Source organism: Nannobrachium achirus (genome assembly GCF_963921795.1).
Source record: "Nannobrachium achirus genome assembly, chromosome: 5".
In the NCBI taxonomy this organism is placed as follows: Eukaryota; Metazoa; Chordata; class Actinopteri; order Myctophiformes; family Myctophidae; genus Nannobrachium; species Nannobrachium achirus.
The window spans coordinates 10,627,447-10,651,803 of NC_137814.1; the positions used below are offsets into that span (position 1 = coordinate 10,627,447).

The 24,357-nt window shown below is 43.9% G+C and overlaps 1 protein-coding gene across 8 annotated transcripts in view; it reads right to left on the bottom strand.

The window, feature by feature from the left end:
- Positions 1 to 24,357, bottom strand: part of LOC308284704 (receptor-type tyrosine-protein phosphatase mu) — a 337,583-nt gene that overhangs the window by 112,946 nt on the left and 200,280 nt on the right. For 3 of the 8 annotated variants that reach the window (XM_080725415.1, XM_080725416.1, XM_080725414.1), the window contains exons 13-17: positions 17,620 to 17,893; positions 10,217 to 10,253; positions 8,034 to 8,108; positions 5,076 to 5,211; positions 1,509 to 1,538 (exon numbers count right to left, since the gene is read on the bottom strand). In XM_080725415.1, coding sequence (XP_080581541.1) covers positions 1,509 to 1,538; positions 5,076 to 5,211; positions 8,034 to 8,108; positions 10,217 to 10,253; positions 17,620 to 17,893 — 552 coding nt within the window. The remainder of the gene's footprint in view (positions 1 to 1,508; positions 1,539 to 5,075; positions 5,212 to 8,033; positions 8,109 to 10,216; positions 10,254 to 17,619; positions 17,894 to 24,357) is intronic. The other 5 variants (XM_080725421.1, XM_080725417.1, XM_080725420.1 and 2 more) reach the window with 3 other exon arrangements.

Genomic DNA, 24,357 nt, shown 5'->3' on the forward strand with positions numbered 1-24,357 from the left:
TCTTTGACAAGCTGACAAAAATGAAATTATGGGAGGCGACATGAAAATCTTGCACTCAGTAATATCGTATTCCGTGTTCTACAGGAAGATCTGCAGCTCAAACTATAATTTAAGGCAGTTTGAGTTTATCCCCTGGATAAACAAACTACTTAAGTGTCAAGCAGCAATGATACCTGCCATATCCTCTCAGGGTAACCTCCCGCACCTCCCAGTGGCAGTGCGCCCCTTGTCTGGGGGTGTTGCTCTGCTGTACTGTCTGGCTGTCTTCAGAAGTGACATACAGTAAAGGGCTTGATATACTTGGTTGCGTGCAGTATCGCGCACCCGGAAACAGCCAATCTACAAGCTCACAATACGTCACATGTCACGTACAGCGCCTTGAATTTTGAGCTATTTTGAGTGTGCAACACCGGCACGCTATTAAAGGAGTAGTTCACCCCCAAAATGATTTTTTTTCTATTGATTACTCATGCCATGGAGAGTAAGTTCAATAATATTTTTGTTTTTTGTCACATTCCTAAGACAAAAATTTGATTTGAGTAAATTTACCCCCATTCATTCCGGATGGTGACCCGTTTCGAAACGGGTCACCATCCGGAATGAATGGGGGTAAATTTATTGTTATCACATTTTTGTCTTAGGAATGTGACAAAAACCTAAAAATATTATTGAACTTTACTCTCCATGGCATGAGTAATCAATAGAAAAAAAGTCATTTTGGGGGTGAACTACTCCTTTAAGTATAAATCCGGCTTAAGGCAGGCTCATTGCATGGAGACGTACTGGAGTGGCGTCTTCCAATGCCGCCGGCAGAGATTACAGTGGACCGCTGTAATAGCTCTGGGGAGGTGGAGTGGAGGATAGGGCATTCACGAATAGTGATTTTTACTATTCGAATTATTCGACGGCAAAGTATTTGAATAGTCGAATATTCGACAGGACTGGCCAAACTGTCAAATATTAAGTAAGCAAGAGGCGAACATTGTGAAAATAGCCGATCTACATGCTCACAACGCCTCGCCTTGCGAGGCGTTGTGAGCATGTAGATCTGCTATTTTCACAATATTTATCCGCGGAACCGAGTCACATTAAATGCAATACCTACAATTCCACGTGCTTGTCAGGGTGGGGGGTCCCCTGTTCAAATATGTGTATTTTGGGGGTCACGGCCTAAAAAGGTTTGAGAATCCCTGGTATAGAGCATTAACAAATTCATCCACCAGGGGCACTGACAACTCATTCTTATGACTTCCTATCTAGCCAAGCTTTATAAACGATATTTTTTTTTTAAAGAGAAAATAAAAATAAGCGAATATTCGACTTCGGTGAACAACGTCGAATAGTGACGTTGATATTCGAATATTCGAATATTTGGTGAATGCCCTAGTGGAGGATGACATTATAGCTCCCTCACATGCAGGGAGGGAGATTTAAAAATGAAAATAAAATAAATACGTGGGTGAGGAAAAAAAGCATGGCACTAACATTACACAAATTGTTTTACTTACAGGTAGTAAGTGTAGGAGTGATAGGTTCTTCTGCCGAGTGGGGTGGTGGTGGTGGTGGTAGGTTTTTATAAGCAGTGGAAAAAGGAGGGGGGAGGGGATGGAATGAAAAGGAAAGAAAAAAAATATATTAATGTTTGAAAAAAAAAAGAGTAGAAATGAACAAAAAACCAGATATGGCGACGGCATACGACGTGGAGGTAAACTTGTGATTGATTGTGAGGGCAAAGGTGATCGCTTGGAGTTATGTCATGCTTTTGGGCAGTACAGGGTGGGAGGGGCTAGAGGCCCTCTGCCCAGTATACTGAATGTACCGTACACACACCCCTTACCCTGCAGTCCAGCCATTCCCAACCTGTGGGACAGGAGGATATTGCAAGTGCCCCCCCCCCCCTCCCAGAAAGAAAGGGGGAAAAAAACAACAACTTTAAAACCTTTAAAAATCTGTCATCATGTTTCCATAAACGTATTCGAAAATAGGAAGCGAATTATCAGAAATGCGCATTAAGGCAAAGCGAATTTAGCCTGCTTCCATTTTCGGGAGTCATTCGAATTAGCGACGGTCGCATGAGCCGACTCAGCGCCGTAGTAAATCTTCGCCCCCCCCCCCGATTTTCGGCACCTCTGTGCGGCCCAGCTGAACACAGTTCTGTCGGCGGTTGTCTTTGCACAACAGTCTGTAAAGAGCTACAGCTGGCACGTGTTGTGAAAACGGGAGGAATTTACACACAGTCCGTGTGTAACAACCAGTTTGTTTTGTGGGCTAAAGCTATACAATGGACGTTAAGCGGCAGGGGAAAGTGTTAACTTGGAGGACGATGGACCAGAACGTCATCATTTATTCGCATTTATTGGCTGACCCGTTTCCATTCACTAATGCACATTTAGTTTTTTCGATAGAGCCTCAAAATCCACCTCCTCCAAGCGCATAAATGTTTTTGCGGATTCGAAGTTTATTCGAATTTTGAAGTGTTTATGCGCAAAAGCCTTAATGCGCATTAAGAGGCTTTATGGAAACGCCACTATAGTGATACAGATGATAAATTGTTTTTTTTTTATCATATCCTCAATAAACATGACTAAACTAAAATAAAAAATAAGAAATGTAAAAGAAAATGTAAAAGAAAAAGAAAACACTTCTGACATCCAAAACATCTGTAGTCTATGGCTACAAGTGTTGACTTGTAGTTTACAGTCTGTTCAGGGACACAGTTCACAAACAGGCGGCCATTACAACACTTTGGAGAGCACGCTATTCTATGCACAACACATACAATATGAAATGACTATGGCTGACCTCCGAGGTTGCCACTAAACGAATGGTTGGAGTGTCTAAACACGAATCTAATTTCATGCCTGTAACGGTGATATATTAACACTAAATATAACCGCAAGAAGTCATCGCCCGCTCTTGAATGCTAAGTCACATTGAAAACAAATGTATTACTTAAATTAGCTGCATATCTCGGTGCATACTAATTATCCCACGCACGCCCACACATTGTGTGTTACATAGATGAGGCTTGATATGTAAAAAATGCAAGGAAATTAAAAAGAAAAATGAAATCTCATATCACTGTCAAAAATAAAGACTATATAGACTCGGTGATGTTATTACCAGGCAACTACACCACCTTCCCACTCAGCTCAGTTCCCATCTCCTGCTGTATGTAACCTGACCTTAACCCATTTAGGCCTAGGACTATTGACTGCTTTAACCATTGAAAAATAGCAGATATACAAGCTCACAGCGCGGCACCGAGTGCCGCGCTGCGAGCTTGTAGATCTGCTATTTTTGAGTGTCCCTGGAACAACATATTTTGAGATGGGGGTCCGCGGCTAAATACCTGTAATTTTGGGGGTCCTTGACATGAAAAAGTTTGAGAACCACTGATTTAGAGGAAGGATTTGGAAGTCGGGTCAAAGATCGGGTCAAAGATATTCAAAGACTTGCACACATTTTCACGTTTTTTCAAAAATAGCAGATCTACAAGCTCGCAGCGCGGCACTCGGTGCCGCGCTGTGAGCTTGTATATCTGCTATTTTTCAATGGTTAAGGCATAAAATAGTCGTTAAAGTGGTTAAAATCTAACACGACTCGGGCGCGTTCCAGGTATTTGAGTGTTAACTCTCCAGCGCAACACAGGCAATCTAACGTCAGGAGAGAGGAATAGAAAAGTACGGCAAAGAAAGAAGAAAAAAAAGGGTGCAGCTAATAAAAGTTTTATTGAAAAGCGTTGTCGAGGCATTTTCCTGTTCACATTCTCCCCTCTCGATTGAGATATTGCATGAAGCAAGCTGGCGCGCACACCAAACTAATCTCGGGTAAACACGGAGAAACTGACATTGTGTTATTTCAGTCTTTGGTTTGCGCACACGGTCGGAGAGGGAGGGAGGGAGGGAGGGAGGGAGGGGGGAGGGAGGGGGTTCGGTGTTTGCCGAGCTTTGGCTCCCGCACCGATGGCTTCCTGGGAGGAGGCTGGAGTGAGGCGGCTGTTCTCCGGGATCAATGTTGTTTTTGACAGCAAATTTTGATTTAGTTTCAGTCATAGTCTTCTGAATAAAATGTCATTTAGTTTTAGTCATAATTTAGTCACCTGAAAAGTTTCAGTTTTAGACTAATTTTAGTCGACTAAATATCATACGTTTTTTAGGTGACTAAATCTCCAGTTGATTTAGTCAACTGAAATGTATTTTGGCAGGCCTTGATGGCATCGTAATGACTGATTTTACACTTGGTTGTGTGCTGAAAATAGCCGATCTACAAGCTCACAACGCGTCGCACTGCGACGCGTTGTGAGCTTGTAGATCACCTGGGAGCAACCAAATGACTCTCTTCTCCACTAGTCCCTCCCTAACGTTTTAGTCTAATTTTTATTTTGTTGACAAAATTGTCAATATATTTAGTCTTAGTTTTATTCATCACAGCTTAGTTTTTATTACGTTTTTATTTAGTTTTCCTCAGTGAAAATAACGCAGTCAACAAACATTTTTCATCACAGTTTTAGTCGACGAAATCAACACTCATGGGAGGGGGCTGGAGTGAGGCGGCTGTTCTCCGGGATGGGTCTGGGGGCTAATGTAAACTTAGCCTCCGGCTATGCGGTCATCCTTTCCCCCTCTGAGCCCTTTCATCATATTTTCTGTCTTATCTCCTCCCTGCTCACCCCTCCCCTCCCACCCCCCCGCCTGAACCACAGGCCTAAAAAGAAGGGGGAAAAAAAGGAAACCCTTCCTATTCCTATTCCGATGCCATTGAAGCGCAGTGTGTTTTGTTTGAGGGCGCCGCGGAACGGGATTAATTTTTCATGGCACACACTGTTATCTCATGGCTGTAAACAGCCCTAATGGAGCGTATCAACATAATCATATTAATTATTTACTATGACGCTGACAATGCGGCAGTTTGGGGGGGGGGAGAAATACTGCAGACAAAAAGGGGAAATACAAAATAAAATAAAATAAATAACACAAAAAACCCTATCTCTGAACACTAGGCAATGACACAAAGCCCCCCTTCCCTTCCACACGGGGCTGCGGTATCGCAGTGTTATTGTTTTGTGGTCTTACCTCTTCTTCATCAGGAGGACCACTCCTAGGAATATGATGACGAAGAGGAGGATGCCGGCGATGACCCCGGCGATCTTCACCGTGTGGTCCGTCTGTTTCTCTGGCTCCACGGCGTCGGGCTTGTGCGTGGCCGCCCCTACCCGAGGAGCAACAAACAGAGACACACAAAACATTACATGCCTAGGAAATACACAGTTAACTCTGAGAGTATACCAATGGAACCAAATGGACCAGTACCGGGTCCATTTTGGTTCCATTTGTATACTCCCAGAGTTACCAAATGGATAAATTAACCAATTTCTTTTTTTTTTTTCAACTTTCAGGGTTATATTTTGATTGTCTTAAGTACCAGCTCTTATGCCTTGTGCAGCTTTCCGAACTCTAATTCGGGGTAATGCTTTTCAGAAGATGCGAGTGACGTCATTTTGAAGTTGAACCGGACCTTTCCGACGAACAGTTGGGTGGTCGGAGACTGTATGGACCGGCCTTTAAGTTAAGAGTTAAGAGCTGGTATTTAAGACAATCACAATATAACCTCAGAGTCAAATTAACACTTGAGGGATTCAGCGTGCCTTGCTCGAGGGCAGCTCTGACAGGAGGACACATCGATTCCCGTTGGTTTTAAACCAGGGGATCGAGCCAGGCAGTGACCTCTCAGCCTCGCTAACCTCTTTGTGACTTCACTCCACACAAACACAACACAACACAACACAACACAACACGCCATGACGCAAAGTTAATAACTGCATGTTATTGTTCAATATGCGCCGAAGCCATAATTAATCACGCAGCGTTGCATTTGGGTTCCATTCGATACGTGCGTCGATGGATTCTACCGACACTTGCGGGGGACGTCCGGACGTGTGATTGTCAATACATTGGTATGTTTGAGGACCATAAATATCAATAGAGCCGAGAGTGGCTTCTTAGAGCAATTAGGGCATTTATTTTCTCCGTAAACCGTTTCCCCTATTGTTCCTTCCTAACTTCAGCCCACAGCCTTGGTGGACAGCATCCGCGGCATGCGAAATGGTGCCGTTTCTGTCGGGGTAGAGATAAGTCCACAGCATCTTTACCCTTGGTTAATCACGTCTGGGTCAAATGGGCTGTTGGTTTGTAGAAAAATGTTAGGCTGGAAAACGGTGGGGAGGGGGGGGGGAGATAATACTCTCTAGGAGAGAGATAAAAAGGGCCCGAAATAAGCAAAACATTAAATATCAGCTCGGGAGGAGATAGCGTGAAAGCGGGAGAAAGAAAGAGTGAGAGAGAATCAGACAGAGAAAGAGAGAGAGCCTAAGGGAGAGAGATAGAGAGAGAGAGAGACCAAAAAAGAGAGAGATTGGGTGAGAGACAAAGAGGGAGAATAAAAGTTACTTTTAAATATAAATCCATGAATGTCCCTTTGTCTGTCTGTGCAGGTTATTATGTTGTTAAATTACAGTAAAATAACTAAAAATGCAAAATTTAACAAAATGGTCACTTCAACAAGGTATTATAATAGAATAGAATAGAATGTACTTCTTAAAATAAATGTATCATGCATGCCTGTTGCTAAGGTATGGCAACATGACTCTTCGCGCGCATGCAAGACACCAGTCAAGACACCAGTCATGTTGCCATACCTTAGCTTTTTCTGAACTGACGCCACTGAGAGAGAGAGAGAGAGAGAGAGAGAGAGAGAGAGAGACATTAGAAAGCAGGAGAAACGGCGCTCGGGTTTGAAGAGCCTCTCCTCTCTGGGTGTGAGATAAGGGTGGCGCTCTGAGCTCAGAGGGAGGGACGGGGGACGGGGGACGAGAACGTTGGCGGAATCTCAACCGTCCACCTGAACAACACCATTATTCCCTGTCAACGGGGGGTAAATTTAGAATGACAAATTGTTATGTCGCACAAATCTGTTAGACCTGGTCTTCTCTCCTCCCCCTCCCCCTCCTCCTCTTCCCCACCGGTGCCATTTTCCCTTCCCATATCAAAGAACGAACATCCGTCCGGGGGAAACGGTTGTTGACATATTGTTCTTGCGCCGGCGCGCCGCTATCAGCAGCCAGGTCCTTCTATTTGGTTATGAGTGTTTAAGGCGGAGAGAGGGGGGGGGGGGGGGGGGGGAGGCGGAGGATTTCAGACAGGTTTGACATATTAACAATCAGCCGTCGGACAGACAAGGACTGATTCCGTCGGCATATGTGGATGCCCGTTTTGCCGGGCTAATCTCACGAGAACACCGGGGCGGGGGGGCAGGGGGGAGCGACAAGAGTAATCCCTGTTTTGAATTGGCAAGAGTCCTGTCCATGTTTTCCCAATACCGGTGGAATGTTGTTTTCCTTCTCTGGCTTGAGTGGAAGTGGGGTGGGGGGGGGGGGGGGGGTGGTTTGAATAATTCTTCTAAACAACTGTACAGCATTTTAAAAGTGACTGGATAGTCTGCTGAGATGCTGGCTCGGCGTACAGTAGACTCTCCCGGTATACTACTGTACTTAAAAAAAATAACTAAAAAAAAACATCTGCTGTGTTTTCACTCCTGTCACGACTGCAGCACTTCATCGGCGAGAAATAATGAGAAATATTCATGAAAAGGGGGGGAGGGGGATTAACTCTTGTCACAAATCTGCAACTTCGACACATCAAATGACAATAGCGCCTCAAACAGGTCTTTCATGTACGGCGATAGCCAGAGGAGGAGGCATCAAACAGTCTGAGACGATGTCTAAGGTCCATATTGACTTAATAACACTATGCACGCGCGATAAACAAACAAACAAAAGAAACCAACATGCACCCAACAAACCCATTGATTTTCCCTTCTTCCCCTTGGGGGAAAACCGTTGTGTAGCCCTTATGAGCCTATTATACAGGTGTTGTTGAGTGTCGAGTATACCTGGTTGGAGAGACAATAATTGGGATGGCCAGAGAGAACGCGATAAGAGAGGTAGAGACTGTGCAGGAAGCTAAGGGTCTGACCTGTTAGTTGGTTGTCACCAGCCGCCGGGGCGATGCGAAGATAGGGGGTTGTGAGCTGCGTCACGAGTATGGCAGCTGAGTATAGTCAGTGTATCCAGGATGGCATGCAGAGAAGAGAAGAGAGAGACAGAGGGAGAGAGAGAGAGGAGGGAGATGGACAGAGACAGAAAGAGACAAAAGGCCACACTGAAGCTGAAAACAGCCACGCAAACATTTCCCGTCATCATGCTGTAATTAAGCAGAAAAACAGTCTTGTTATTAGACAGCATTTCATCTAGTTTTGTTAACTTTCTAGTGTAAAAATGATATTGTCGTTGTCGGGTGGAAACCTTGTATGTCCAAAACCGTTTGTTTTGTATTTATAATTTTTAAAATGATTTAAACTAGTCAAAACAGCTGATCTACAAGCACAAAACACCTCGCACCACGAGGCGTTGTGTGCTTGTAGATCAGCTGTTTTCACTACTTTTGTGCGATGGCCTTGTATATGATGAAGCAGTGCTTTACTTTACGAAAAAAATTACAAATTTGAAACTTGGGAGATACGAGGTTTCTGCCCGACAGTGACGATATACTTCATTGTGTATGCCCCATGACTGTATTTTCCCTCTACACAAAATGTCTCTGCATCACAGCCGATCTGCAAGTACTTTCACCTATCATGACAGTCCCGGAATAATGACACTAGGGTTTAAGCGGATCAACAGTTGCTCACATGAAGTGCATGTCCACGCGAGCTTATAGGCTAACGTGTGGTGCTTCACATTAACAAGTACAGTATGGGGAACCAACTGGGGGCGATAAATTACTCATAAGCCTCGCTGTTCTACTTCTAAATCCTTCCCAATTTTGATTGCAGGCTTATTGAGCCATGCAGATGGAGATATCTGGGCCTCCACAGGAAATCCATAGCGGAGCTGCATGCGAGTCCGTGGTGGTGGAGCAGATTGCCGAGGCATGTGACAGGGGCCCTCCCACGGTGCAGAACGGAGTGTGACTTGGGCTCCCTCCGGTCTTATCAATCCCACACAGCGATCAATATTGCTTAGGCAGCTTCACCCTTAATGTCTGGAGCAGGGGGTATAACGGCGGCATAACTAAGTGCCCGCCGGCCTCGCCACACGCTCAATCTGTCTCAGAGTTGAGCAAAAAAAACAAAAAAAAAAACAAAAAAAAACAACGGTCCTTGATTGATTTATTGATTTAGTCATTTTGATAAAGCTGTTTACTTGAATTAAATATAAATTAAATATATACAGTGTGTGCGGCCTGCAGTGCATGCATTTTACTCGCATTACACATACATCATTTTTTTTTCTTTTTGTTTATTTAGACAGGACAGTACCAGTTCATGAACACAGAGATATGGACATATTGCATTAAGAATACATACGTATGATCTCAGTGTAAACCAGCAGGGAGTTAGCTAAGGCTTTAAGTTTTGAAAATCATAATTCAGGAACACTGATAAGCTTAACACAACTACTGCCTCTTAATCTGAAGGTTTGCTTGGTGCCTCGGTGCCACGCCGTTTCCTCCATAGGCCGCCGCTATTATTTTGAAGGGCTGGAAGGGGGTTGTTTTTGTTTTTTTGGATTATCACTTGACGGCAACGATTACGTCATCTAGTCACATGACAGTGTGGGTCCAGAAGGGAAACATGGCTGCGCCCATCCCGAGTCTAGAGTGTGCAGAGTGGAGACCCCTCTTTGTATACAAATGTCTGTTATGAGTTAATGAAGTCTCTTTATGGGCCTCTCAATGGATTTACTATGGAGGAGCTTCACTTCGCGTGCACGCCCGACGTGCGTTGTAAACAAATCGCGGACATTACCGATGCGGGCGGGACCGGAGCGACGTACAGTAAGTAATAATATCTTTACTGTATATACAGTAAGATTGACAGTCCTCACCGTCAACGGCGCCATGGTATTAACCCTTTCAATGACGGTGAGCGTCGTCAACAGCAGCAGAACAGTTAATGATGGCTGCTGCTGACGTGAGAGTGGGTGTGTGTCTGTGCGAGAGCCCAATCATTTACAGCTTGTTAATGGTGTTAGTTCTCAGAACCCAGGTGCAGGGTGGGTGTTAGGAGGATCTACGGCCGCATTGATTTAAGTGGTGTTGGGCCAGAATGTCCTCGGTGGACCACACTTAATCCTGGGTAAGCCGTCTGCTCCTACCTTTGGTGGCGACTCGAACGCAGTCGATCTTGGTCTCCTGTAGGAACAGATAGGGAGGGAGGGAGGGAGGGATGGAGAGGGATGGAAAGAAGGTGGTCGGGGATTAATACCACGCACGGGCCACACTTGCACGCACGATGAAAAAACCGACTTGCACACACGCACGCACGCATACACGAGGAAGAACCGACTTACAAATCATCGTCGTCGGGTGGAAACCTTGTATGTCCGAGACCGTTCGTTTTGTATTTATCATTTTAAAAATGAACTAAACTAGTGAAAATAGCAGATCTACAAGCACACACCGACTTGCACCGTCCGCGAGGCGTTGCGTGCTTGTAGATCGGCTGTTCTGACTACTTTTGTGCGATGGCCATATGATGAAGCAGCTGCTTTACTTTGAGAAATAATTTACAAATTTGAAACTTGGAGATACAAGGTTTCTGCCCGACAGTGATGAAATACTGGTACCCACACATGCATAATGTATTATCTCACATTGTCATTATCTCAACATTGCATACATGTTTTATTCCATTAGATACTCAGTATATATTTCTAGATACTGTATTATTCCATGTTTGTACAGTATCTCAACGTTACATGTGTTTATACCGTATATAGAGTTACATGCTCTAGTTGTATCTTATCTTATCTTATCTTATCTTATCTTACATTGCACAATGTACAGTATAACTGTACAGCATCTAGCATTTCCTTGGAGGGGGTTACACTAAGTTTTGGTTTATCCTTATCTATTGCATATTGTCACTGGAATGTGATACTGTTTCACTGCGAGCTGTGAAAGTACAGTATAGCTCTGTGACAAATAAAACTTTTCACTTTTAGCACTTTTAACACCCACAACAGCCAGAAACACACAAATCACCTCTACAGCTCTTAATCCTGCCACCGCCGGTACAGAGTGACTGGATTGCAGCACAGCGAAATACTTGGGAACAATCATTTAATATTCACTATGGTCTGCTGGATGTGATACGGTGCCCCCCATGTCCCTTCTTCCTTATTAAAACAACAACAACAGTGATGTTGGCGCTCGTCAGATGCACTTGGGTTTATCTACTATACGTCTATATTGTATTGATTTTATGTTTTTTTTTTTTTTTTTTTTTTTTTACCTATTTGACTGCCGTTGCAAACCAAATTTCCCCTTGGGGACATTAAAACAAACCTCAACAAGAAGCAGTGCTCTTTCGAGAACAGGTCTCCGCCAGGTCAGACAGGTTATTGTGGCCAACTGGTGGTGATATAATAGGTCAGTGTGAAAAGGGTGCCATGTCTTCTTTGGCCTTTTGTGGCTATCGGATGCCACATTTATGATTTGAGGCATTTTGCTCCAAAAATGTGTTTTGCAAAAGTCAACCTACTGGTGGCGCTATAACAGGCCAATGTGAAAAGGGTGGCATTTGTTCTTCAGCCTACTGTAGTGAGAATATACTGTACGTGCAACATTTCACAGAAATAGCAGGCCGTGTTCATGATTTGAGGCATTTTGTTCAAAACTGACCAATCCTGCAAACTTTGGAAATCTTAGCCAGTCAGGATGGAATATGAAAAAGCAAAGATATCCATTTTGGGAAGTAGGCCGCTGTTTCCTATGGCTATGCATTGTTCCACGCAAGGCACAGAAGGCCCTTCCCCCACTCTTTCTGCCAGCCGATCAGAAAAAACACGGAAAAAAAGGACTAAACTACTACACGAATAAAAAAAAGTTCCTCAAGACATGCCCAGCTTGGCCAATGTGATGAGTCACCACAAGAAAAAAAGAAGACAGGAAAAAAAGCAAGAAAAAGAGAAAGTAGGAAAATAAATGCAGAGCCGAACTGAGATGCGACTGCTTCCCTCAAGGGGCGCTTCGCAAAAGTGAAGTTTTACACTGGAGTTTTAAAAGGAGTTTTACACTGATGGAGTTATAGGTAAAAACACAAATCAGCCTGTTATAGCGCCACCGTGGGGCTGATTTGAACAATTTCAAGTGGCATTTTTTGAGAACTTTGCAGTCCTGCTAACTTTGGAAGCCAATCTTAGCCAATCAGGATGGAATATGAAAAATCATAAATACCTGTTTTGTTTAACTCAGTGAATGCCACCCTTTATTCAAAATCTACAAAACTGGTGCCAGCCATTTTGCTTAATTTTGCCTTTTTATGGGGGCCAAAATCATATTTTGTACTTAAATTACATATATAAATCTATGCTTCTATCGAAAGCCACACTACCCCTCTTACAAAGGAAAACATGTATATTTATATATATATATCCTATCATTAGATTTGGGCTTCAATAGAACATGTGTAAGATGTCTTGATCATCATCATATGTGTGTGCTGTGATGGCCCTGTGTGCAATCTGGAGTGCAATACCATTTGAAAACCACCAGAGGGTGGTCTCCTACTATCTGATCAACTAACAGAAGAAGGAAGAAGACGTCCATCTTTTTTTTGGTTTGGGCCTGTTGTTTACATTTTGGCCAGGCCTTTTAGCTAGCATGCTACACACTTCGGAACCCTGGCGATCGCGATCAAGGATAGGTAGAGAAGAATGGATGGCACCGCTGGAATCCTGAGAATTTTCTGCGTTTTTTGAGTACTTATAGTTCGTCAGGGATGCACGGGAAAGTGTATAAACGAACGTTTTAGATAACATTTAAACGGCCGGAACCAATCTTCGGCTATACCGATTTTCCGCCGGACTGTGTTACACTGGTGCTACAGTCAAATCGGCCGTATCGCTCAGGTCACGGAGGCATATGGCCAACTTCTAGAGCGATTTTTTTGAAATTACAATTATGAAAAAATGATAAAACTTTTGATTAATTAAAAAGACGTAAAAGACGTTTATGGCACCGAGGTCCAAAGACGTATAAGACGTTTATGGCGTTCAGTGAGTTAATGACTATAGAGATACTGTGTACCGATTCACATGATTTTTTGACAAAATCTGTAGGAGTACAGTCCAAAAATTAGTTTTTCACAAATCCGCCTCCTGGTGGCTCAAATTTGGGGCAGAGGTTCTGCTCTGGCACCCAGGGGGTGTGCGTGCACCGTTTCGCTGACCTTGTGCCAACAGTGCCAGAGATTAGCTGTCCACAGATGGAAGGACGGATGGACGCGGACAGACTGACCGATAGACGCACGGACGGACAGGATGCAAAACATAGTCTCGGCCATGCCTTTCAGGCTGGCGGAGACGACAATGCATACAGTTGACTTTGCTGCACGACCCTTCCAGCACGTCGAAAGTGCTCCACAAAAATGAAGGATTTTCAACAAAAAGAAAACTTTTTCTCAGTCCAGAGTGCTCCCCAGTCCCACCTACACCCCCACCCTGTCTTATCGTCGGTCGAAGCTCAACGACTGTGACACCAAACCCTGTTAGGTGCGAGACTCCACCACAGTGCAGATTAGCGGCGCCGGGCTGTTGTTGCTGATTTGACTGCCAACCCTGATCTGTCTCTGCAGCCAGCCAGTGGCTGGAAGTGCCCAGGCACTGTGGGAGGAAACCAGAGGCCTGTGACAGCGACACACCACACCAGGGCCTCAAACTGACACATTGTGTGAAGCCTGCTTTCCGAATTGGTTCTACCGAATAAAAGTTCCAGGTCTGAGAACAACCTTGGACAAAGTTTGGACGTTTCCGGAATGCAAACAATGACACTGCTCCCCCAGAATGTTCCAAACCTTTGTGAGCATTCGATTTGTGACTGTTTCCTGGGGACACTGCTGTACATAGAGGTGAATAGCTTGATAGTCGCCTTGGCCAATCTACACATCAATGTCCACACACGCTTTCTTTATCCTGCATTATTATCAGATGTGGTCGATTTCAGTTCGAATTGAGCTTTCTTAATGGTGTGCAAACAGCGGACCAGAGGTTTTCTCCTAGCAACAGACTGTTGAAACCATCTATACGAGGACACAACTATGGCTATCAGCAATGGCCCTGTACTAGATGAGGAGAGGACTCAGAGGAGGTGAGAGGCGATGAGTACCACGCAACATCAAAGAGCAGAGAGCTGTGTCCTCGCGCTTGATCTCAACTTGGATCCAATCGGAGGTGGAAGCAGAGTATTGGAGATGGAGAGTTTTGGAGGCCACAAGAAACACAATGAGAATAACAGAGAGAGTCTTGATGCCATCACGTGGTCACTGCATTCACAGCCAGGGGCGTCACAAGGGGTAGGAAAGTGGGACTGAGTTACCAGGGCCCAAGGTGGAGGGGCCCTAGTAACTTTAGCTATTGAAAAATAGCAGATATAAGCTTGCAGCAAGCTTGCAGATCTGCTATTTTTGAAAAGTCGTGAAAATGTGCGCAAATCATTGAATATATGTATTTTTTAAGTGAACATTTGTAACTCAAATTTTGCTTCTGGGGGGTCCCTGGAACTAGATATTTTGAGATGGGGGGTCCTTCACATGAAAAAGTTTGAGCATCACTGACATGAAAACAGAGGTTTCTTGGCACACATTTTCACGATTTTTCAAAAATAGCAGATCTACAAGCTTGCAGTGCGGCACTCGGTGCCGCGCTGTGAGCTTGTATATCTGCTATTTTTCAATAGTTAACATTCATGGGGGGCCCGCAGTGAATCCTTGTACCCAGGGCCCAGAATTTGGTGTGACGCCCCTGTTCACAGCACAGTATCCTGGCTTTACAGCTGTCAGAGGGCTTTTAATTGAAGAGCCAGCTATATTAAAACATTAAATACACCTGGTATTATGGAAGGTTCTTGCCTTCACCGAGTGCTAATGTCACCTATTTGTGAAAGATAATTACACGTGGTGTGTCGTTGTTCATTGCAATGGTTCTCAAGGCCGGACCCCCAGGTGTCCTTGAGGGGTTTCCAGGGTTAAATGATTGACAGTCAGGAATCAAAGGGGCCCTTATGGGTGTGTAACTCTGAGAGTGTACAAATGTACACTCTCAGAGTTCTGGGCTTCCGTTGCCTAAATGCATAACCAAACCGGGGCTCCTTGAAATAAAAAAAAAGTTTGAGAATCACTGGTCTATTCTATGTACATCCTTTCACTTACAATGGTTCTCGGTACATACTGTACGGTGTCAGTACAGTATCATTCTCTCGAGAAAGAAAAGGGACAAGTGGGCGGTCCCTTTTCTTCTTGACGATGGCTTGCCAGATTGGTACTTACGCCCTGAATGAGTGCCGGTGTGTTCCTTCACCAATAACACCTTGGATAAAAAGTCCTGCACATTTATCCTACCTTGACGTCTAAAGTGATTCTCATTCGTCTGAGGCACCGTACCTTCCATTGCGATGAGTGCTTAATGAGTAGGAGTGCATGGGACCTTCATAAATCAAAACCTGGACGTGTAAAAACCAATGACGGCGGTGTCTGCGTATCATTGAGATCGAGTTTCATACAGTCGACAAAGAAACTCTCTGTTCTCTCATTCTGTTTGTTCGAGGAAGACCCAAAACCGCTTCAGTCCCCCCGGCCCGGAAGGTTTCAGACCTTTCCGTCTCGAGGCCAAACTCTGCTTTAATGGTATTCAGCCACTGCCTGCCTGTGCCCCCACTTGCCCTTGGCTGAAGACGTGTTGGCCCTGCTCAAAGAAGATCCCACCTGCCACTCAAGAGACGCTGTCGATATGCTGAACAATTGTCTGGCTCGCTGTTATTGACGGCTGACCCATGGACAACCCTGACTATGGAAAACAACCAGAAACTATACCACCCATTATAACGCCTTTGTTATGAGAATGAAATAAGCTTTGAACATATCTTTTTAGAATTTCCTTTAAAACACACAATTCTTTTTTGGATTGCTCACATTGATACACATTGCCTGCATCTCAAAATTGACAAAGACAATTAGGATCTGATGGGGAAAGGGATTTATTTTGTAATCTTTTCTGGTCCGCGGGGAGGGGAAATTGCTTTTCTGCGTTAACCCACGGTGCGAGCTGAGGATCGAACAGGCAACCTTCCGAATTCCCAGACGGTCTCTCTACCCACTCAGCTATGGCCGCCCCTCCCGTGTACAATTCTGAACCGTGTCATGGTGGGTAAAGTGCCCCTTAAAATCCCACTGATCAAAGCAGCGTCTCGGCACCTGGTGCTGCGGGTGCTCTATTAGAAGAGACAGGGAAAGCAGGCTTGGATAATGGGAGGTGGAGCGCATGTCACAGTCCATGGCTCTGCTATCCCGTCTCAGTGTGAGTGTTCATTTCACTCTGAGAGGGTACAAATGGAACCTTTCAGAGCTCCAAATGGATATAGTCCCGGTCGGGTGGCAACCTCATTATGTCCAGAACCGGTACTTTTCAGGATTCTTTTGATACTTTTGGGTGCCGCTGTTGTATGATCAATTAGGGCATTCATTTACGAAAAAAAAAAAAAAAAAACACACAAAATATTGAATATGGAGATTAGAGGTACGTTTCTGCCCGACAGCAATGCTATTTTACCACTGAGGATTTTATTGTGTACACACACCCCACCGTATAGTAGTACAGCCACGTCTATAAAGGGACCATGTTCCTAAAATGTGCGCATGGGTCTCTATATGGAGTCTGTGTGTGCTCAGGGAGTCCTAGGGTGTCCGGCCACTTCAGTCTCGTTAGACATGCAGTCAGTCAGCCAGTACGTCAATGCACCAGACACATGTTTGGGACTAAAGCTCAACCTAATGTACCATTTAGCATTGTTTGATGTGGACCGAGTGCTTGCTTTCAAGTGAGGAGCGTACTCTGACCAGGCTGTGTACAGCTAGTTTGCTAAAAAAGTATTCTCTCACGGCCCTTTGTTGGCCAGCACAAAGTGCTTTTCAGGTACTATACTATACTACTGTATACTATACTATACTACTCTATACTATACTATACTATACTATACTATACTATACTATACTACATAGGCTCAAAATGGGGTGGCCGCGCACACCGTGTGCACACGGCACGTGCACAGAGGCACTCCAGAACAGGTAATTATTATATAAAAAAGCCTCGGCAGTGAATAGTGGATTGTTTTGGCGACGCGGTGGCAGGCGTTGTGTTAGCAAAGCACCAAGTAATCACCATGCATTGAGATGAGATTCAGGTGTCACACGCTCACAGATAAGAGGAACAGGAAGGGATGCCCAACTTTCACACAAGGGCTCGTGGGACACAGGAAACTTGTGGATATTATATTTTTCTGTAAGCAGGAATGCCAATTAACCACACAGGTAGGCCTACCTTAAAGCGAAACGCAACTGGTTTTTCACCCTATAGCCTACCCTTTTATCTGTGGACATCAATAACATAAGGCTTCTGTGTATTTCTTCGCAGCCTATTTCTCCTATGCGATGATGTCAAACCCCCACACCCCTCATCGAGTGATGACCCAGAATAAATAAAAGATCTGTCGAACGTCAACGCACCCCGTTTGCTGTGCTGACGGCCTGGTAGTAGACGCTGTAGCTTTTCTGGGGCAACAGAGGAGCGTTCCAGTAGCCGCTGTAGGTCTTGTTGTCCCCGACGGTGAAGGGCTGCGGGGAGTGGATGCCCGTGGCGGGGAACTGGGCCGTGAAGTAGTACTGGGAGTTGAGCAGCGTGGCGTTCTGGAAGTGGATGGGCACCGGGTAGCAGCGCAGGATCTCCGCCGTGCCTCTCGCCCTGCGAGGGCGCTCCTCCTCCACCACCACCTGGTAGGCACTGGAAAAACGCAAGATTCGTCAGTTTGGATACATTCAACATTTACCTTTCGCTCGAGGAAAGGACAAGTAGACAGGCAGGGGTGTGGGTCTGGGCCCTGGGTACAAGGATTCACTTCAATTATTTTGTGCTTTAACTATTGAAAAATAGCAGATATACAAGCTCACAGCTTGTAGATCTTCTATTTTTGAAAAGGGGCCATCCAAAGATTATTATAATTTTTTCCTAGAAGGCAAATGTAAGGTAAAGGCAAAGGCAGAACCTTCCAACATCTCTGGCTTTTGCCCAAGTGCAGTTTGAGAAAAATGAGCAGTGACACAGGACAGGGCCCCCGACTTTATTTGCTTTTTCATTATTCAACAACTCAAAAGGTCAACGTCTCTTTCTATTTCCTCTCCATCCCAGCCTGTGTTTAGCTAGATCAAAACTGCAGCCCCTCTCTGCCTCTCACAGAGATGACATTGTCTCCACGTGGGCCACTTAGCTGGAGGGGGCGGGAGACTGGCAGTCTTATAGACGGCCACGTTAGTATGCGCCTCACATCCACCTGTTAAATCTATTGAGTCACTGACTGACAAAGAGGCTGTTTACAGCTGCCATGGAGAATATACCAGACCCCGACTGAAGACACTTGCGCCCATTAAAACCCCTATACCGGGGCAAGCATTTGGCGAAAATGGACGATAGCACATCATAGGCTATTCTCGCACAAAGATATATTTTGTTTCGTTGTGGTCGGGAGAAATGGATGGAGCCTAGTATTGACATCTGGGGGACTGCAGTCAACAAGGTATATAGGCAAGACAAGTTTTTTGTCTTCTTTTCTTCTTTTCTTTTCAACAACAAGGCAATTCAAAGTGCTTCATATAAAACATTAAGCATTGGGACATCAAGAGGACACAAAATAAACACATTCTAAATTTGAATGCAATAAAAAAATCTGTAAAGATTTTAACAAAAATAATCGAAGAATGATTTACAAATATCAATAAAAGGCAGCTGTATGTAGAAAGCTATTTTAGCTTTGATGTAAAAGAACCGAGTTTGTTCCAGAATGAGATATGTGGTGCTTAAAAACTGAACTCTACTTCTCTTTAGTTAAGGTTTAAGTCACACCGCACATTTATTCTATCTATGAGGACGGATTCTACCTATGCATTTCAATGCATTGGTAGAAATCTGCAAATGGCAGCAAACTGCTCCATTCCCATTGAAATGCATTGGCAGAATACTTCCTCATCGGTAGAATAACAGTGCGGTGTGACCGTGCTTATAAGTGTATAAGTGAAGCCAGGTGAGGTTTGCGTTAACTCATTGACTGATTCAAAATCGTCTTTCTGTGTTGCCTGCCACGATATTATTACCTTTTACCTATTTCTTTATTACTACAGTAACACTACTAGCCCCCATATCTGCCCATGAAAGATTGTGCTTCTTGGAAATTGTATCTAACTTCCGGGAACTGTATCTAAAAGGACATATTTAACTACTTGCACGCATTCCCCAAACCACTGAAATCAATGTAATTAAAATGCGCTAAAAGGATAGAAAGAACTGAATGAAAACGTTTTAACACTCCTCTTTTCTTTTCGCTAATTACAATCTAAAATATGAACCCTTGTTGTAAAAAAAACAAAGTGGTCCTTTAAGGCTATATTTTATGAACCTGTACATGGTTCCTTCATTCATACGTGGAAGCCTCATCAAAATATATCTACATGTATAACAAACCAAAGTCTAAAAAAAAACACATCATTAACGTGCAGTTGGGATCACACGCCTGACATGAGCTGGAAGGGGCCGTGTGCACCGACCCGAGCGCGAAGACGTAGTGTATGTTGTTGACTAATGGTAATCTGACCTTTGGTTAAAGCTAATCCGTAATAAATTCTGGGTTTGTCGGGAGCCGTATGAAAAGGTTATCTGGAAATAGAATATGCAGTGTATATAAATATAGTTAATTAAGTTACACAAGTCCGCCTCGAGCATGCTGTGTTTCCCTGGCCTCTCTGGCACGCCGCCCACGCCGGAGGGCCCTCGTTACTGGAACGCCACGCGGATCTCAGCAGAATATTCCAGCGGCAGCGTATAATCGCAGCGGCTCCAAAAACACCTCGAGAAATGATCAATCGTCCCCCGCAGACGGCGTGGGATGATTAAACATCCCTCTTGGCTGTACAGCATGTGATCTTTAACCCTGTAGTTTATCATAAAGTGCTCCCCGTGTCATTAGCCGAAGCCCCTCGTGCGCCGGTGAGCCTGGGTGTGGCCCGATTCCTCCGAGAGCTTCCGTTTAGTGTGAAAACGGGGAGGTGATGAAATATTTAATCGCGCTGAGAGTCGGGCTGGAGAAGCCAGCCCTTAATTACCGTCCCCTATTGAGAGCAGGGGTCACAGGTCGCGGTGAAGCCGCTACACAGTAAGTAGCCGCAGAGCGCCGGAGAGATGGGGGAGAAAGCTACTGTAGGTGGAACTTTTAGACAGAGACTCAGCGCTGAGGCCAGTTATCACCATGTATAGGATTCATTCATGAGTGCTCCTTAACAAATCGTCACTGTCGGGCAGAAACCTTGTATCTCCAAGTTCCAAATTTGTATGTTTTTGCGCAAAGTAAAGCCCTGCTTCATGGCGGTGCGAGGCGTTGTGTGCTTGTAGATTTTTTTTTTATGATAAAAACGAACGGTTTTGGACATACAAGGTTTCCACCGACAACGACGAAATCCTACAAACCATTTCACCTCCAACAGGCTGAGCAGTTGAAGTAGGTGTTTGGAACACACATGCCTAAAGCATGCTTTATTAGCCACTTGAACCCTCAAGTTGAAGAAAATAGCAGATCCACAGGGCTGCACAATGTGTCGCCTTGCAACCTGTTGTGAGTTTGTACTGCTATTTTGCGAATGTTCCCCTATATTATGACATGAAATTATGTCCAGATTCTAAAGGTGTGTAATGATATCTCATCTTAACCCATTTAGAAAAGGTTTTCTGAAAAAATAAAATTAAAAACTAAACTAAAAACCAAGAATTACAAAAAGATGATGTTGCTATACTGTATACTGTACATAGCAACAACCATAGACATAGAAAGGTAGACGCCTCCTTCGGCTCTGGTGCATATGCATCGAGGGACCAAGGGAATCCGTGTGCATCTCTTCCACGTGCGTCACACATACGGACATTGCTAGGCCAATCAGAGGCAGGTGGGGGCGGGTCTTTACGTACGCAGCCTGTAAGAATAGCTGAGCCGCGCAACATCGGAACTGGCTCTGCTGAATAGAATTGTAGTCCTTGGATAAGTCCCGGAAAAAACGCGGTGTGATTGGCCAATAGTCACTTTGACTGGCAGCTATCCCTTGGTTTTTCCAGGAAGTCCGGACTACGATTGTTGCACGTCGCTCCAATGAACTGCAGAGGCGAACGAGGCATCTAGCTGTTTATATCTGTGGCAACAACTACCCCAAAGGGGTTCCTGGATTGAAAGGTAAAACCCCAAAAGGGGGTTCCCACCTCCCCAGTCTAAATGGGTTAAAAGAAGAAAGACCAAGTCACAATTGTCTTCGTGGATCAGAGATAACACGACCGCTGAGGCCGCAACAAAATATGCCAGAGTACAACTCTGACAGCTAACCAATCTTCAGCTACTTTTTGCTTATGTTGTTGCTGTGTATATAATTTTATTTCTCACCCATGCTGGTTAGTTGATATTCCAAATCAATCTGCAGATAGTGAAATGAGAACAAAAGCCGTCTCCCCCTGAGTGGCTCCTTATGATATGATGATGGGGGCTGAACCATGACTTAATGATAGAGTATGCAGTAAGAACAGGCCCTGCTTTCCTTTCCTCGGGCAAAATATCAAGTGCCACAGGCTATGAGGCTCCAAGGCTGAGGCTGAGTCTTGTAATGTGGAAATCTCAAATAACTTCTCTGCTTCTCTGCACTCTCTGCAGACATCAACACCAGCCTCACAATGGATTTGCAATCCGACAAAAAAAAAAACATATTTTTGTTCGTCATTGTAACTCTCGGACCCAGTAATGCCCACATTCCCAGGTTTGAATGTACTACATTTTTTAGCTGTTGGAGCTATGGAGGTCTATGATGATTATGAGCACGGATATTCAAAGGACATTATTAAGGCTAGCCTTGAGAAATGTAACATGTTCAGTTCACCTCTCTCCTATAATGATTGGATTGGATTTTTGGATTGGATAGGTTTTGTTGTCTCCATGGGGCAATTTGGTTTGCAACAGTAGTGAACACAACCAATACACATCATTCAACAACTAATTGTGACCATAGGTAGCATTTAGTATGAAAACCTGCAGATCATGTCCGTCCGTCACGCCTCATGTCACGCTCCTTATATGGCCAAGATATCTGATGTCATCAATATTAAGCCCATATCTGGCTGGGAATACCCATATATGGACATATTGAGTCAGTCTCATGATAATCAGTGTGTTTTTTGCGACACGAGTCACACTTGCAAATTAATTCCGTCCTTGTCCCTTTTTTATGCCTATATATGGAGACCCCTGATGTCATCAATAAGCCCATATCTGGGAAAGCCCATATATGGATATATTGTGTCAGTCTGTTGTTTCAGCGCGACCTCACCCTTCTCGCCCTTAGGCGTCAATGATAAATTAGTAAAAGGACGAAAATACATTAAAAAATACATAAAACATAATAATGGAAGTCATCATAATACAATTGCAATAAGCTATTTAAAAGCTCTAATAAGAGTCCATTGTCACTGTCGAGCAGAAACCTCTTATCTCCACGCTTCATTGTTTTTATTTCATGAATCAATTTGATCCTTCGTCATATGACTCTGTGACAATAGCTGATCTACAAGTTCAAAACATGTCACATCGCGACATGTTTTCAGCTCACAGGTCTGCTTTACGCCATTTGTTTGAAAATGTTTGAAACGTTTCACCTGCTGTGTACGGTATAATGATATGCCCAAAATAGAGACGCCAGGTTTAAAGTAGTTAAAGGACAACTTTGTTTTTTTACAACAACGGTTCATATTTTAGATTGTAATTAGAGAAAAGAAAAAGTGAGTGTTAAAATGTTTTCATTTGCTTCGTTCTATTGTTTTATCGTGTTTACTGTGCTAAAATGTGGGGCATGCGTACGCATGGGGGCATGCGTACAAGTGGCTAAATATGTATTTTTATACACAATAAGCCTGCAGTTTCTTTATTGCTATTTACAGTAACACTTCTAGCCCCCATAAGTCACATCCAACCATGAAAGATTGCGTTGTATCTTGGGAATGGGCTCATTCTGTGTAAAATGACATATAGCCACTTGTACGCATGCCCCAACCACTGAAATAAGAATCTCTAAAACAATAGAAAGAAGTGAATGAAATCATTTTAACACTCATCTTTTATATTCTTTAATGGCAATCTAAAATATGAACCCTTGTTGTAAAAAACTAAAGTTGTCCTTTAAGAGTGTCTGTGTGCTTTTATGAATATTTAACCAATAAAGAGTATGAACAATAGCTTGCGACTAAATAATGACTACTTTGGGTCCACTGGAACACAGGCAATGTTCCCCCCATTTCGTGAAAAGTAACGGTATTGGACATACGAGGTTTGTGTCTGACAGCGGCCATAATGGGAACTGGTGAGTTTTAATGTTAGGTATTTGTAGTCGGCGTGATCATTTCGTAATTACTGCTGTCATGTTAATGTCCCTTTGAGCAGATGACACCTTGTCACCACATGCTGGGTTCACAATTTACATTACGAGTCACTTTGACAGACCACAGTCATTTAGTCACATGCTTGATTTAGCATGACACGAATGAGCAACAAAAATATTATCAACAATTACAACCACAACAACGGATGAACTACAACGGAACCATTAGTAAGAACAAAAATGTTATTCATACGAACAAAGACCGAAGTCATTTTCGCCGTTTCATTTGGTCTCATAAGAACCAGACCAGAGGATTTTAGTTGAGGTAATTCATCTAAGGCAGTGGTGTACAAGGCACATAAAAGGGAATATCAAAATCTCAAGGCACACCTGCATACATTTCTATGGCAAATTGCCTCTATAACATGTGTTATGGCTTGTATAAATCTTCTATAACGCTTCTAAAAGCTCACAATGATGTTGCCAAGACAAGAGTTTGTCTCTGTACAGGTATATTGGGGAACCAGTGTGCCTCGGCAGCTACTGATCTACAGTTTATATGCTGCAATCAAACGACCAAACTTTCACTAGCTTATCGTTGTTGTCGGGTGGAAACCTACAGTATGTCCAAAACCGTTCGTTTTGTATTTATCATTTTAAAAATGAACTAAACTAGTGAAAACAGCCGATCTACAAGCAACGAGGCGTTGTGTGCTTGTAGATCTGCTGTTTTCACTACTTTTGTGGGACGGCCTTGTATGAAGAAGCAGGGCTTTACTTTGCGAAAAAATGTACAAA